Source organism: Cannabis sativa, chromosome 9, assembly GCF_029168945.1.
Source record: "Cannabis sativa cultivar Pink pepper isolate KNU-18-1 chromosome 9, ASM2916894v1, whole genome shotgun sequence".
NCBI classification, from domain to species: domain Eukaryota; kingdom Viridiplantae; phylum Streptophyta; class Magnoliopsida; order Rosales; family Cannabaceae; genus Cannabis; species Cannabis sativa.
Genome location: NC_083609.1, coordinates 1,611,015 through 1,628,737, shown reverse-complemented (window position 1 = coordinate 1,628,737; position 17,723 = coordinate 1,611,015). Strand labels below are relative to the sequence as shown.

The following is a 17,723-nucleotide window of genomic DNA, read 5'->3' as shown; positions in this document are numbered from 1 at the left end:
CAACACAATAATTTTCTTACCCTTAAAAGAAAAAAAATATATTTTTTTCTTTTATATTAGAAAAGAAAAAACAAGGACTTAGATATATCATATTTATATGTATACTTTAAATTTTATATTAAAATGAAAAAATGAATCTTATTCTTATGTGACTCTTAAGGCTATTGAAAATTAGAAATAACTACAAAATTTATTACAAAATGTATTAGGTTAAGTGTCCATATTCAAAATAACAACATTAGAAATAAAATAATCTTTTTATTTTTTCTTAAAAAATGTTATATACATAATTATTAGAGCAATAATACTTATAATTAAACAATTTATTTTGTACTTATAATCAACCTCCACAATTTTAGGAATTCATTTATTAAGACTTTGTAGACTAAACATAAGTCAACTTTAATTAAATTAACTCTTTTATTTTTCTTGTGGGAACTATGAAGAGTAAAATAATATTAAGATTGATATTGTATAGAGAGAATAAGATAACTAAAAAAAAATGATGTTTTATAGCATATTTTAAAAAGACAAATTAAGAGAGAAGTGACCATTTCTAATTTGCATGGTAACATTACTATAAGTATCAATAATAAATATAATAATAATGTAAGAAAATGTGAACTTTTTTTAAAAAAAAAAAATAATAATTTAATCATGATGAATAATAAAACTGTTTTTTTTAAAAAAAATATTGAATAAAATGTTTACATTGTATTCTAAAAAATAATAATTAGAGAATGAAATTTGATGATAAGCCTAACTAGTCCAAATGAGTTGGAAACCATTTTAGACACATCCACATATTTGACCAAGTGGTTACTATTCATTTGGGAGAAAAATAAATTAAAAAGCCAAAATTGAAGGAAATTTGTTTTTATGTTTTTTTATATTAGATATAGGTTTATATATATACAAATATCTTTATATATACTAGTAAAATGTTACGTGCAAGGCACGTATACTAAGTTTTATGTTAAGTGTGTTTCACTTTATATAAAAATGATACAATAAATAATTTAAGAAAAAATATTATTATGTTATAAATATTATTAATTATGTGGATGTCCAAATCTTTTATTTATTGTCATTAATTGTAATCAACATTCCTCTTTTCCTTAGTTTCCCTTTTTCTTAGTTTCTTAATATCTCACTCTTGTATTTGTATAAATAGGGGTTCACCCCATTAGAATAAACAACTCAGAAATTCTCATTCACTTTCTCTTTCTCTCTTCATCTTCTTCTTCTTTCTTCTCATCTACTTTATATTATTTTATATTATTTTATAACACGTTATCAGCACGAGTCTCTGCCCAAGCTTCAAGCATGAGTCTCTTCCTAAGACCCAATGTAAGTATTTTGTTAAAATTCTTGAATTGTTTCAAAGTCACGATACACTAAATATATATTTATATATATACTTATCTGACTGAAACAATTTCAAGAATCCTTTGTTTTCCTTTTTCTTTTTATCTATATATCTATATATTATATATGTATGTATATGTTTTTATATATTTATTATTAATTTCATATATATATTATGTTCTTATCATTCATAATATTTACAATATATGTGTGCTTATGATATGATAGAGAAAATCTTTATAAATTATACATATATCCAAAAGATTATGTATTATCGATAAAATATTGCATATATCCTAAAGATTATGTATCATCGATAAAATATTGCATATATCCTGAAGATTATGCATCATCGATAAAATATTGCATATATCCTGAAGATTATGCATCATCGATAAAAAATTGTATATATCCCGAAGATTATGCATCCTCGATAAAATATTGCATATATCTTGATGATTATGCGTCCTCAATAAAATCTTGCATATATCCTGAAGATTATGCAAACGTAATATTCATTATATAGTTGATGGATATATAATGAAAGAGATGAATACATATTTATATATATGTTCTTGTATTCTTTGAGGACAATGAAAAGTAATCTAATATCGATATAGATTTTGACAAACATTTCCTGAAGTAAATGTTTTATATTTGTCAAAAAAAAAATGATTGTATTTATGTAAATACAACTAAAGAATCATTAAAAATGATTATTATTGATGCAATTTTATAGTGGGTTTTGAATACCTAAAAAGAATATTAAGAAAATTGCATTGAAACATCAAAGTATAAGAATAACAATGAGCATGACTAATGTTATTTAAATACATGAGACATGTATTTATTGTTCATCATTCCCTGCAGAGAATGATACGAATTGAATTCAATTACTTTTAAAGGTTACTCGTATTAGTCATGTTATTATACATTGTTATTACTTGCAATGTTGGAAATTATTGAATCTGACATATATTAAAGATTAAATTTTGCATACATCTTGGAGACTATGCAAAAATTGCATTCATATATTCTTTGAAATGTTGTTAAAGAAATTGCTGAGTAATTTCTTTTTATATATGAACAAGTAATAAATTTTTAAGAAATTTATAATAATGTTCTACTTGTTCAACGTCATTTCCCGAAGTGAATGTAATAATTTTAAATAATCAATGGCATTGTTTGCTACTCAAATATTTCCAGAAAAAATTGGAAATAACCAAAAGATGAGATACCACACACAATCAAAGTGCATGAAATCTATATATCATGTGTGGAATTGAATAATAGTGGTCGCGTACCTGTAGTACGGACACACTTATAGTCAAGATAAAAGTATACTTGATTATTTAATAGAATGTGAATTGTACAAACTTATTGTACATTTAGAATATTTAAATATCATTACCTAAAGAGAATGAATAGGCATGAAATTCTATTTCAAAGAATATAGATTTCACATATATTGGTAATGCCAGAAGCAAATTAATATATACATATTTTATTATTTTTTAAAATCAATAGTTTCAAACTATTGTTGGTACAGAATATGTATATATAGTTACTATTTAATTCAGTTTGCATATTCCCAAAAGTGAATATATAATTTACTAATATTCGTTAGTGATTTAATATAATCAAAGTGATAAAGAATCACAAAATGATTATTTGAAAAGCTTCCTGAAGAAGTCTTACATACAATTGCTACTTGGAGTAGTAAAATATATTTGTATGTACCTGATGTATAACTTTTATCTAGTTATGAAAGTATAATAAGAAATAACTTATTATATGTACTGGTTGTACATTTAAATATATAATATATCAAGTCATGATAATTAGACTGATGAATAGTCTATTAATAAATTAGACGACTTGTTAAAAAGATACCAGGAAACATGAATGATATATTATGGTTATATCTATTTGACCATTATAACAACATGATGAAGTTGTCATGTACATTTTATATTATACACATCATTGAATTGATGATAGTGATTCCTGAAGAAATATAAAGTTTGATAAACATAATAGTGACTCCTGAAGAGTGTATATGTTTTGGAGAATAATATAATTATATTATTCGTGTATATAAAATGAAACTTGTAATGATTATGTTGTAATGAATTTACATTACATTTTGAAAGTTTCATTGAAATACAAATTATAGTGAACCTGAAGTTCATGAATTGAATTTTTTGACATGATCAATCATATGCAATAAATTGTCAAAGAATTTGACTAAATTTTGTTGAAGAACCAGAAGATTCTTCTCATTGTTAATTTATAAGGGTCAAAAGAAGAATGTGCATATATTTGCACATAGAAAATATTTAAATTATATTTCTTTAACAGTCTTGAGCCATTATTAGATTTTTATTGCATAGTTTCTTATCGATGTGATAAGATTATATGATCATGCATTTACAAAATGTGTAAATTTATGTATTTCTAATTATACACGTATGACTCATTCTTAGAAATGAATTAAGTTCATAAGGATTGAACTTGAAACTGAAGTTTATTGAACCTGAAGTTCAATGTCATATAATATATATGAGTTTAAACAAATATTGATTCATTGTGATATACTGAAATCCCTACAGGTATATTAATATTATTAGATATCACAATTTCTTAAAATTCTCTCGATCAGGGGGAGAGAAGCAGTTGGGATCGATGATAATTTTTGAAAAATGATCCTTGCACAAAGTTATAAGAACGATATAGTTCAAAATGATATATACCAACTGCAAATCAATATTACTCAAAGTTGAGATAGAATGAGTTGAAAACGCTTGAAACGTAAATGAACAATATAGAAATTATTAGTAAATGTTCATTTGATTTGCCCTAAAGTTGTTAAATCTAGAGGTACTCATGGAGATACCTTAATGTTATAAAGCATTAAAATGATAACCGTGATGAAAACGGTACTCGAAGAGACTCCCAAGAGAAGTTAGACATAACACATTTAATCATAATTGAATCCCTAAAGTGATTCGTTATAGGTACCTATAAATGATAAACATATTTGAAAATATGTAATTTAAAGAGATCTCTATAAGTTATGTCAATATGGGAGGAAATTATCATTTATTAAAATTTTTGTCGACAATAAATATTGAATGTTTGCATATACAATAAACTAACATGAGATAGCAAGGATCATGGTATTAGATTTGTCGAGAATCATCGACATACATTTTGATTTTTGGCCAAAATATTATGACGCAATCCAGGCAAATTTACTCACATAAAGTGAAGTAAGACCTGTAGGGTGTGCAAATAAATATTTCTAATGAGAAATTTGCATATATGTACATAATGAATTGTTGTACAAAGTTTGCATAGACATGAGATTGATTGAAGTAAGGCTTAAATATTGAGAAAATATAATCATGATTTGATTATAGCCTGGAATATATTTTATGAGGATTTATAAGCGTCACATAAATGTTGCAACAAAAGTTATTTATTTGGAGCTCCTAATATAGTGAGAATTTGAAATAAGCCTTATCTAAAAATTCTAAAAGAATTTAATACATGTCTTAAGTGATATAAATTCAAAGTCGCGCGCACTATATGACAAAGATCTTTGTATGAAATAAAGACATGTAAGTAAATTATTATTTGAAAAATACCTATGGTTGTCTATGCAATATAAATACGTAAAGTATACGTTGTGATAGATTCTTGAAGAGTTTTTGATTAATTGAAGAACAAACTTTTATTTCTTTTGTATTTCGAGAAATATTAATGTATAAAGTTTGTTCATTAGTATTGAAGTCCTGAAGTACTTCATATGTATCAAGAATTATAGATATATGATCATTTGATATGGAAATTAAGATCATAAAACAAGATGGAATAAATATATGGTCTTGGAGTACCATCATTGTCACAAATGAAAATTTGTAGTACCATTAATGTGTTATGTTCATATCTAATTGAAATTTTAAATTTTCGTATGAACAAAGTTGTGTACACACATGAATGATACAATTAGTTGGATAAAGACTAATGTTCCACAAACCCCTCATCTATAATTTAGAAGTCCATGCATACTCTGGAAGAGTTATAGAAAATATATGATCAAAGATTATATATGGTGATATTTTAAAAGTGATAACAATAATCTTATGAGATTTATTATCACCAAAAGAATTATGGATCATATGTGCATGAGTGGGAGACATATTCATGTTGCACTCTTTTTCCCTTAGCTCAGGTTTTGTCCCACTGGGTTTTCCTGGCAAGGTTTTTAACGAGGCAACTATAAATCATGTTAACATACTTGCATTTTATGAAGCAAGTAGAGAATGTGTGTGAGTGAGATCATTGACATAGCATATTCGGGAAACATATGGATTGCACTCAATAAAGAAGTATCAACCCAAGCAATTCTCTATGGATAATACTGCTTGCATCGTTCAACTAAAAGGAGGTACATTGAAGGAGATAGAGTTAGAACACATTTCACGAAATTCTTCTTTATACGCTTCAAGAAAATGCATATTGGTGTTCAACATATTCAATCAAGTGTCAATCTTACAAACTTATTCACAAAGTTATTACCAACATCAACATTTGAGAAGACGGCAGACAAGATCGAAATTCGTCGATTAGAAGATCTCCACCAATGCCTAAATGAGGGGGAGGGAGTTAGTTTACACTATACTCTTTTTCCTTTGACCAAGTTTTCAGCAAGATTTTTAATAAGGCAGCTATTATGGACATCCAAGGGGGAGTGTTATAAATATTATTAATTATGTGGATGTCCAAATCTTTTATTTATTGTCATTAATTGTAATCAACATTCCTCTTTTCCTTAGTTTCCCTTTTTCTTAGTTTCTTAATATCTCACTCTTGTATTTGTATAAATAGGGGTTCACCCCATTAGAATAAACAACTCAGAAATTCTCATTCACTTTCTCTTTCTCTCTTCATCTTCTTCTTCTTTCTTCTCATCTACTTTATATTATTTTATATTATTTTATAACATATTAGTTATTGTTTGATATTATCAGGCCCGATCCTGGACATAAGCGGGCTAGGCCTGTGCCTAGGGCCCACCCAGCCCAGGGGCCCAATTTTTTTTTCCTCTTTTAAAATTATACATTTTGTTTACCGATTTTGAAAAATATCACATTTTTTCTAACATAAGGGCCCAAAATTTTTTTTTCCCTATGGCCCACTTTGTTTCAGGGCCGGCCCTGGATATTATTAATATGTATATTCAATTAATGTAAATAATGTTGTTAATAATTAAAAGTAAATACTGAATGCAATATATGATTGTTTAAAAAATTTTGATAATCTACCTGCAATTTATTCTTAAGTTAATCTAAAAATAAATTAAAAATCAATGTCCGAAAAATAAAGCATACACAATTTAAATTTTAGTAGATTTTCATACACAATTGAAGATTAATACTGTGAAAAGAGGAATATGAAAATCTACTAATATATATATATATATGAAAATAATTAATATTCATATAAATAAATATTATTATTAAAATTATTTTTATGAAGATTAAGATAAGAATTATTATACTTTTATTTACGAAAATATAATATATATAATTTTTTATATATTTAACTTTTTAAATTTACCTCGTCCAAATACGATTTTAATTGAAGTGCACTACATGACAATATATTTGAATGCCATCCTTTTTAGCTACTCATTTTACAACAAGAAAATTAATCTTTTTTTATTTGTGCATTATTATCTATTTAATGCCCGTATTTCAAAAAAAAATAATTTTTGGACTATGTATTTTAGAAAAAAAAAAAATTAAATGTATGATGGAAGCTCCTCCACTTTTATCTTTTCTTAAGCCAAAAATTTCATTAATTTAATTATATTAAGAAATATATTTTTTATGGAAAGTCTATTTTAACTGTTACTCAAAATATTAAAAAATATGAAATCTAAATAAATAATGATACAAAATACATATTTTTTTTTTTCATTCTAACAATACAAAATATAGATTGTGACTTCTTGCAAGAAATGATGTTGGCTTTAATTTTTTTTTTAAGAAATTTGTGGATTTGATCATGATTTGTGTAAAGACCTTCAGGTTCTCTTTGATGACAAATGGCTCTCTCTATGGTTTCTTCGCTTCTAAGAGAGGTCTTTGACAAGGGGATCTTCTATCTCCTCTCTTGTTTGTTATTTGTATGGAGTATCTTTCTCGGGTCTTGGCAAAGTAATTTTGAGGGAAAATTTTGCTTTTCACAATAGGTGTAAAGATTTGAAATTGGCACACATTTACTTTGCAGATGATGTGATTTTATTTTTTCACGGTGACTTTACGTCCATTCTTTTCTTGTTGTCTCGGGGTTCTCTAGAAGTACCTTGTCATTCGGTACTTGGGAGTTTTGATTTGTTATAAGGGCATTTCAAAAGATGAATGGTTTGTCCTCGTTGAGAAGATGACTCAAAGAATTATGGTTTGGCAGTCCTAAAACCTTTCTTTTACTGGTCGCTTATGCTTATAAATTATGTCTCGATGTCTATTCATTTGTATTGGGCTCAAATGATGATTCTTTCTAAGCACATTCTTGATGAGATATACAAAGTTTGCAGGTCTTTCCTTTGAAATGGCTACTATTTCGCAGGGTTCTAGTTAAGTTGTTTGGGATGATATTTTTCGGTCAAAATCTTTTGGTGGTCTTGGTGTTCGAAATACCGCGAAGTGGAATATTACCACTATTAGAAAGCATGTTTGGTGTATTGTTTCGAAAAAAAAGACAATTTGTGGATAAAATAGATCAATCATGTGTAAATATTGCTTTTGCTTTTCACATATTTACATCATCAAAAATCATCTTTAGTCTTTTCTAATTTGATAGCTGCAATTGGTGTAGCATTTGTAAAGGACACTAATAATTTTACAGTATAACCTTTTTATGGACACGATTTTGTCCCATGATGTACTTTCACGGAATCTAATCCGTGGTACATTAGATGTGTCTCAGGGTACATTAGATGGGTCTCAGGGTACGTTATCATTTTTAACCCTAATTACCCCTAGATCAACCCCAGCCCTCAGATCAAATAACTCTCCTATCTAACAGTTGTCGTACATCACGGAATACACTTCGTGAAAGTACATCATGAGACAAAATCGTGTCCCAATATTTTTATTCAATTTTATTTTTTTTACATTCATTTGTAAAGGATATCATGTATTTTTTAAAATAGTATAAATAGTATTTTAAATTAATTTTTTATTAAAATAAAACTTAATAACAATTTAATGTAGACATATTATGACAAAATTAATTATATTTTTTCATGTAAAAAATTGTCAAAAATTTTTACAATAATATTAACCCTATATTTTTTTAATTGATGTGACTAGAAAATTAAATTTCAAAAGCTGACCATATCATACTGAAACAAGATGAAGTACTAAAATCCTACCACATATTATTTCATATGGTAATATGGGGCTACCAATGAATAGTATAGTTTTGTTATTATATATAATATATTTAAAAATAAAATAAAATAAAATTATGTGGTCCATTGTTATATAATAAGATATTTGATAATCCCAATTATATATGTATAAAAAAAAAGTTTCTATATTTGTTAGGAGAGACAAGACAGGTAACACTATTGACTATTGTAACACTTTATTTTTATTATTGAGATTTGAGATCCTATTACTTTCACTAGTTGGAGCAACTTGTACATTTTTTTTATAATTTAGTGATATATTAAATAACCTAATATATAATATGATTTGTAATGAGAATTTAATCAAGATTTTCTTTTATATATTTTTAAATAATATAATAAGATATATTTGCCTAATTAAATCAATGGTTGTGACAACATTTTTTGACATAATGTCTATTGTTCTTTGTACTTTTTTTTTTTTTTAAAAAAATAATTTTATTTTAAAGTTTATTTAGTTGTTAGCCTTTTCTTCACATACAAAGCTATTGGGAAATATATTTATTTATGTATGACTATGAGTATGCATTTTCCAAATTATATAGCTAATATCACTATCTTATAATTATAGGAAATTTTGTAAATCCTTTAAAGGAATATTCTAGTAGATTTTTTTATTTGTTTCACATTTAAAAAAATTTAGTCTAATTTTTTTATGTATCAAACGTGTAAGAAAATATATTTATATGTGCAATAAAATATTTAAATTTATTTTTGTATTGTAAATTACTTGAAATTTTTTAAAAAATTTATAAATAATTTTAAATAACTATAATATACACAATAATAAAAAAAGATAATTAAAATAATCTACTAAATACCAAAACAAATAGAGTGTATCCAAATATTTTAAATGGATATAAAAAAATATGGGAGTGTGAGTGTCCAATTTGACAATTTTATTGTGTAATGAGAAGTAATTGTTCTCACATAATAATAATAATAATAATAATAATAATAATAATATATAAGTATAAATATAAATAATTATAAATGTAATTAACATGATGAGACAACACCAAGATAAGGTTTCAATCAATTTGGGGCTACCCAAAAAGGATAAACATGATTAAGATTCTTTCTAACTACTTAATTTAAAATGTGATTATTATAATAAGTTGCCAAGACTAGATGCTATATATATATATATATAAAAGTGTATATTTATGTATATAACATTAGTTTGAAAAAGACATTAGAGGAATTGAAATTTTCATTCCTAGGCAAAGTAATTTCAATATTAATTTACATTAAATTTAGTTACTTTTTGAAGGACAACATTAAAAAAGTATTTAATTCATTAAAAAAATGGAAGATTTATGTATTTTAATAGTAATAATTTGATTTGAAGCACTTTGAAAAATATTTAATAAAAATGTATAATTTGTGTTTTTGTGGGACCCTCCAACTAATGCTAATTTGGGTATATATAGTTGTTATTGTCAAGAATATGACTCTTGTAATTGGAAGTTGCTTTCCTCTTCTTCTTTCACTCACATTTTTTCTAATTATTAATTTAGGAAAAAAACAAGAAAAAATTTGTGATTTGTGAGTGTTGAAAAGGGTTTTGGCCCCATTTTTATAAGTAATTGGTCAACTCAACTCAACTCCACACACCCAATACATATGGAATGGTTAGGACCACACCTCAACTTATGGAATGGTAATGGTTAGGACCATTTCTAATAGTTACTTCGAAATATGTACATATAAATAGTGGTCGATTCAAGATTAAATTTTAGAATAGACATAATTATAAGTTAATTATACATAAAAAAAAAAGGTGAGGGGATTCAAAACATGATTTACTATACAAATTAGGGGTGCACATTTACACCCGAAACTTAAAACCCACCTGACCTAAAATCTGAAAAATCTAAAAAAAAAATAAATTTCAATTTTAGTAAATCGGGTTCGAGTTACATTCAATTCATCACTGGTAGAGTTCGAGTTTCATTAATTCAAAACTCGAAAAAATCAAGTTACACATGAACCAACCTGAAATTCAAATATATATAATTTTTTTATACATTTTTTAAGACAGATAAGCTTAAAACAAATAAAAAAAAATACAATTCTAAACAATAAAATATCATTTTATTTAACCAGTTTTGTGCTGACACCTCTAAGTCAGATTATTATTAAATTTTATTTTGACTAAAAATCATTTTAGGATCCTATTTGTACCATTTTAGAAAATACATGATTTATTTTGTCAATTAACAAAACAGAGGGTCTAATCTGTAAATTTTACAAAACACAGAGTTCAAAATGATATTTGACCTAATAATAAACCAGCTCATTAATTAAACGACAGTTCGTTTTAGTGATTAAAAAGTTAGATGTCGTTTTTATAGTTTATTCAGTTTTTGATTGTTGGGGTTTAAGCCAAGGAGATTTCAGATTTGATAATAAAGTTTTCTCTTTTATACTTTCTTCTTCATCATCATCATAAACCCTTACTCAACTCCCCCTTCAGATTCACTTCCCACCAATAATGATGGCCTCTCACAATCTTGCTTCCAAAGGGTTTGCTTTTTTCTATCATATGCCCAGAGGTAAACCCTCTCCTTTCTTTCTCTCTCTCTCTAAATTGTTTTGTTTTTTTTGGTGCACTCTAAGTGTTTGATGAAATGTCAATTGATGAATTTTTATGCAGTGAAGCCTGTTGATCATTGGGTTTATCCATTTCGAGCTCTTTTCTCGACCCACATTGTTGGCGATGAACCAATTCTCGTAAGCCCTTTTACTCTGTTCAATTTGTTGTTCCTATTTGTTTATGTAATTTCCAGATATGATGGTTCTTTTTGTTTTTTGGTAGGTTCGTGATTTCATCCATTCTGCATTGTATGATCCCAAACATGGATACTTCTCTCAAAGATCGCGGTCTGTTGGTGTACTCGAGAGAAGTATTAAGTTTAATCAGCTTGAAGGTACCTTACTGGTAGAATTCTCATTTCTGTTTGTTGGAAGTATTTGTTTTTGAGCAGTTTAAAACCGAAATCTTTGTCTGAAAATAGTGTAAGTTTTTGTGCTAAAGTCGGAAAACATGTTTTGTACTTCTTTTAGAATTGAAGTGGTGTAAGTTGGTTTCTTTGTTTTTGAATTTGTAGCTGACTGGCTGTCTAGTGTGATGCCATTATTAACATCTTTATATGAGTGTAAATGTAGGTGCCTCTAGTTCAACTGAACCCATTGTTGTTTATGGCAAATAAAGTGTAAAGGATTTCAATGAAAACTAGAGAACTAATCATGTGTTTAGATTAATGTTGAATTTTATTATGGCCAGCCTTACTTACTTTATGGTTATGATAGGAAGTATGATCTCGTCGAGGAAAAAAGAAAGAACTGGTTTTAGTATTTAGACTGCCTTTGTTACTAACTCTGTACAGCCTATATTATGTGTATATATTATGTACTAAATATTTTGTGTATTTTACCCGCGGCTGACAAATGGTATACAAATTTGTATTTCTAGGGAGGCAAGCTTACATGAAACACCTAGACAAAATTTACAAGGACAGTGATATATCATGGTTTACTCCTGTTGAACTCTTCAAGGTAAGAACTCTTTCTTCCGTCTTCCAGTATTAAGAGGTCACAGTATGTTTAATTCAATTTGGATATGGTTTTGAAGTTTTTATTATCTTAAAAATAAAAATTGTAACGGAATCAATTAACTGAAAGCAGCCGGTTTTGTTTAAGTTAAATACATTAACAAAATTTCAAGTAGTTTCATGAAAACTTCAGCTGAATGTCTCGTTAAACATTGTGATATAATTCTGATGGATTATGGATTATCTCTGTCTGGTAACGATCTACTGTCTCTCTGTTACAACAGAATACTTGGGTAGAACTCATCCCCAGAAGACTAGGCTATGAGGGTGCCAAATGGTTATAAACCCATCAACTAATCCCATACTTAGTTAGAGTGGGATCCTAACACTCTTGATAGTTCATAAGCTATGCTGCACAGTCATAAAAATTAATCATCTTATGACACTGGTTATCATAAAAGTGTTAAATATTAACTTTTTTATTTTGTTGATATTGTTGGATTCCAAATGCTCGGGTCGAATGGAAAACAAAACATTTCAAGAATTTTATGGATATAGTTAATTTGAGTTGTCTGTACCAAGATGGTTACTTTATTAGGTCGAAATACCAGAGTTTTATCGATTTCAGAATGGTACCTTTTGGCGAATTTTGAAACTGTAATTGTAGTTCTAATTTTTGGGCTGAAGAGCAATTCCTGGGTCATGGATAATAATATTGTTTCTCTACTCTACCATGCTTCTGTGTGTAAATGCATTACATATTCAAGTAGGTAAAGTGGGCATCTAGTCAATCTCCATTTGCATTAGCAAGATGTTGCTTATAAATTTCGCATTCCTTTATTATATATTTCTACATTTGGTGATGCGAGTTCATATTTCTTGTAGCCTTGGTATGCTCATGGAATTGCTGAATCCATATTGCGCACTGCTAACCTTTCGGTTCCACTTAAAGTAAGCTTCCTCTTTTTTTTTTAGCTTTTCGTCACTGCAATTTTCGCCAAAACCTTCCTTGCACTAATTATTATTTATTTATTTTTATATATGTTGTATCATTTCAAAGTTATTCTGATTATAAATAATTTGTTAATATTATCTTTCAGTCATACTAAATAAACAGTAAATGCATAGTGTTTAATTTGACCCTGCAGTTTTTCAATGTGAACTCAGATATATGAAATTGGCGGTGGATCTGGAACTTGTGCTAAGGGAATAATGGATTACATAATGTTGAATGCACCACCTAGAATTTACAACAATATGACATACATGTATGTTTCTTAACTTTCTCTTCATGTACCATTTTTTTGTTCAATTTTGATATGCTTGAGCTGACAGCAGTGAAAGACCTTACAAGATTATGTGAACAAATTATCTCGATACTACTTGTACTGCATTTTTTAACTTTCAACCATTCAGTGACTTTGTGCGGTGTCTGTTTTCTGTCGTTGTGAAGACGAAACCAGATTGTTTGTCGGTACTTAATAGATGTTATGTGTAGTATACATTTCGATAACAACTTTCAACATTCTATTTTTGTTGGATATTTTAAATTAACATAACCATTCCATATTTAACGTAACACAAAAACGAAACAAGTTTCCTTCTTTACAAAATGTCTTAATTTTTTTTTAATATATATTCTGGCACTGATATAAAAGCAATTATATCTTGAATGTCGTAGCTCAGTAGAAATTAGTCCCTCTCTTGCGGAAAAACAAAGAGACACTGTTGGAGAAGTTCGAAGTCACTTATCAAAGTTTCGAGTAGAGTGTCGCGATGCTGCTGATAAGAGTGGATGGGGTATGTATGGGGCATTTTTATCAGCTTCATTTCATTATAACAAATGCCCATGAATAGCAAAATTGAATTACTTTCCACACATAGTCCTCTCTGTTGCACTTTTCGTAAGATTATTGAAAGCGGTTTAGCTTTTAGAAGTTTATAACTATGATTAGTTTTCTTCTCTAATTTGATATGCGGGCTTATTTTGTCTCAACATTTCAAAATTTAATAGGAGAAGTGGAGCAACAACAATGTTGGGTGATAATGCTTGAGGTACACTCTTGTCTTTTAAATCAATTTACTAATTGCCACTAATTGTTTTGTTTTATATTAGAGCAATGCAAGAATCTAAGCTTGGAGAAAATTCTTTCTTTTAGGAGTAATGGTGTATCATGCTAATATCCCATAATCAAGATTATGATTTTTTTTTTGTTTGTAGGTACTTGATAATCTTCCTCATGATCTAATCTATGCGAAAGATCAAGTTTCGCCTTGGATGGAAGTATGGGTAGAAAAGCAAAAGGAAAGGTAGGAAAGCATCCTTGAATAACTTTTCTGACTTTGTTTCATTTGTAAAATTAATTGAATATGGTGTATAATTTCCATATCAGTATTTGTAGCAAAATTTCATTAATCTGCTCTTATTTGATTTGATTTGATTCTGAAAGCTAATATAATATGGTGGATTTGATTGAACAGTGAATATTTATATTAGGCTAATTAGGATTTTTGCCCATCGAATTTTGACATATATCGAATCGTGCTCCCGAACTTTTTAGACTGTTAAAAATTCTCCTCGAACTATTGAGATTGTTAGAATCAAGGACTTATGTCCAATTCCGTTCAATTTTACTGATGTGGTGATTGTCCATGTACCAAATCGTGTCCCTTGAACTTTCATTCACGTCAGGCGTATGCTAGTAAAATTGGATGGAAATCCTTAAACCCAACAATTTCAATAGTTCGGGGAGAATTTTAACAACTTGAAAATTTCAGAGAGCACAATTTAATACATGTTAAAATTTGGGGGGCAAAAATCTTAATTAGCCTAAATATTATTCTTCCTGATGCGAGTAGCAAGAATTTAACCAAAATGAGCTCATATGAAGTAATTGGTCATCTCAAATTATGAAGAATATGTACAAATGAAACTCAGTTTCATGTTTCATATCATTGTAAGATATTGAACAAGCTTTTGGGGCTTAAAATTTAACTGAAAAGGGATCTCACTTGAATTCTGATCGCTTGTATCACACGTAACATGTTACTAGTTTCTTTTCTATGTCTTCATTCTGCTGATTGAGATTTCTTTAATCAATAGGGGAACTCTCGAAGAACTGTATAAGCCATTGCAAGACTCGCTTATTAAGCGATGTTTTGAGATAGTTGACTTCGACAACAGTCAGAAGACTCAAAACAGGGTGATTTCAAAAGCACAAAGCGTTTGGTCAAAAGTATTTCCGAAACCTCGAAGATGTTGGCTTCCAACTGGATGTTTGGTGAGACAAATGTTGATTGAATCTTTTTCGTTCGGTGTATAAATTTCCTCTTCTGGTACTGATCTCACATTTGAATGCGCAGAAACTACTCGAGGTCTTACATGGTGTCCTACCGAAGATGTCTTTAATCGCTTCAGACTTTAGTTACTTACCAGATGTTAAAGTGCCTGGTGAGAGAGCTCCATTAGTTTCAACCAAGGTATTTTTATTTTCAAATCATAATGAACTGTTAGCATTTAAGATTCTTAGTTAAAATCCTATAGAAGAAATATAAGAAATTTTTACATAATTGATCAAAAATTTAAAAAAAATTACAAAAAAATATGTTAACATGGAAAAATGTTCATTTTTACAGTTTAAACATTTTTATTTACAAAATACAAACTTTAGTAAACTGTTAGATATTTTTTTTAGTTGTTTTATTGTTTATTTATAGTTGTCATGAAATTGATTTTTTTGTTGTTTTATAATTGATTTTTCTTTATTTTTTTTTTTTTTTTTTGTTGAGAAAATCGTATTTTTGTAAATCAAAATTTTAGGTCGTAACCATAAAAAAAAATTTAGAAAACCCCTAAATAAAATATGTGGTTTTAACCAAAACAAATTCTAGAAAAGGCTGCTTTTATCATGAAAAGCACATTTAGGTGCATCTTAAAACTTAAAATAGTTATGAAAAGATTTTAATTTGAGTTCCATTTTGATTAATGTAAAAGTTTAATTCACATAATCAAACACCAGTTGAATTCTATACATACACCTTGTTAATAATTTTTCTTCGAAATACTCAAACTACCTCCATATCTGAGCTGAATTGCTTCAGAGATTATGAACAATGACTAACATTTATGTTCTTCATTTGTGTTTACTACAGAAAGATGGCAGTAGCTCAGATTATAGCAGTTATCTTGATGCAAAGGTAGGCTGCCGACGTTTATATAACATTATCGGTTAATCATTGATGATATCGACGACACATTGTCTTTATGGGGCTAGCTCATTGGTTGGTTGGACGACTGTCCCGAAAGCTGTGATTTTTTTTCAATATTTTACCATTTTGAAACTTTGTTCTGGTTGAATTGCAGGGTGATGCTGATATCTTTTTCCCTACCGATTTTTTGCTTTTGGAAAATATCGAGCATTACTGTTCTGGATGGCAGAGACCGAACAAAGGTGAATCGTCCAAGCAAGGGAAAAAAAGGCGAACAATCATAGTAAGTTAAATTTCGATATGAAGAAGTTCAGTCTTTCTTGTTTGTTTGTTTTACAATGCAATGCATACTTGGTAAGATAACAAGTCATTAATTCTAATCTTTTCTTCATAACAAAAAAGTTGCTTTGGTTTCATACATAGGCAGTTGGATAATCAATTGCTTAAATGTTTTGTATTATGTGTTTGTAGCTCGATACCTCTTCGTTTATGGAAGAGTTTGGATTGCCCTCGAAGACGAGAACCAAAGACGGATACAACCCGCTTTTGGATGATTTCAAGAACACTAAATTCTACCTTAGTGTCCCTACACATAACACAAAATAGACAATTATGATTCATGCTCAATTGACACTTATTTTTGGAAAATATGGTTACTTGGGTTTTTGGAGATTTCTATTTTAATGAGGTGGGATTCGATACAATTTCGATACTAAACTAGGAAACCGAAGTACAAATAAGTGAGTTGCTTTGTTTTTTTTTTTTTTATAAGTACACAGTTCTTTTGATACTGATAAAGAGCATTGCTATTAGACACTAACGGTACTTAATACCATTATCAGGTGATGCTTTATTAAATTAAATTTATTTTGTGGGATTCAATATTTAATTTTATATGATACTTCATAGTGGTAGGGTGCCTTTCAGCATTGTAATAAGAGAATATGAGGAATTGGATGTAGACTGTTGAGGGGTCTTTAGAAAATTGGGAAACTTTCTCAATTTCTATGTATTCTTGATAATTTTCAGCATTCTTTTTATTCTTTTCATGAAATAAAATGAAAAAAAAAACACTTTGTAGCTCTCTTTGCATTTTGTACATG

General features: G+C 28.1%; 1 protein-coding gene across 1 annotated transcript; it reads left to right on the top strand.

Annotated features, from left to right (window-relative positions):
• Window positions 1-11,209: 11,209 nt before the first annotated feature.
• On the top strand, window positions 11,210-17,705 carry LOC115722408 (uncharacterized). The gene is made up of 14 exons (XM_030651611.2): window positions 11,210-11,412; window positions 11,514-11,590; window positions 11,676-11,787; window positions 12,333-12,415; window positions 13,297-13,362; window positions 13,579-13,679; window positions 14,093-14,211; window positions 14,426-14,466; window positions 14,633-14,721; window positions 15,515-15,692; window positions 15,775-15,891; window positions 16,564-16,608; window positions 16,775-16,903; window positions 17,092-17,705. Exons 1-14 carry the CDS (start codon window positions 11,352-11,354, stop codon window positions 17,224-17,226), a joined length of 1,353 nt encoding a protein of 450 aa, XP_030507471.2. The 5' UTR covers window positions 11,210-11,351; the 3' UTR covers window positions 17,227-17,705.
• Window positions 17,706-17,723: the final 18 nt, after the last annotated feature.

Bases quoted from the DNA above. Each gene is read 5' to 3' on its own strand.
- LOC115722408 (XM_030651611.2), top strand. From the start codon at position 11,352: ATGATGGCCTCTCACAATCTTGCTTCCAAAGGGTTTGCTTTTTTCTAT. The intron at 13,680-14,092 runs GTATGTTTCTTA...TGAATGTCGTAG, and splicing joins TACAACAATATGACATACAT to CTCAGTAGAAATTAGTCCCT. The intron at 16,904-17,091 runs GTAAGTTAAATT...ATGTGTTTGTAG, and splicing joins AAAAAAGGCGAACAATCATA to CTCGATACCTCTTCGTTTAT.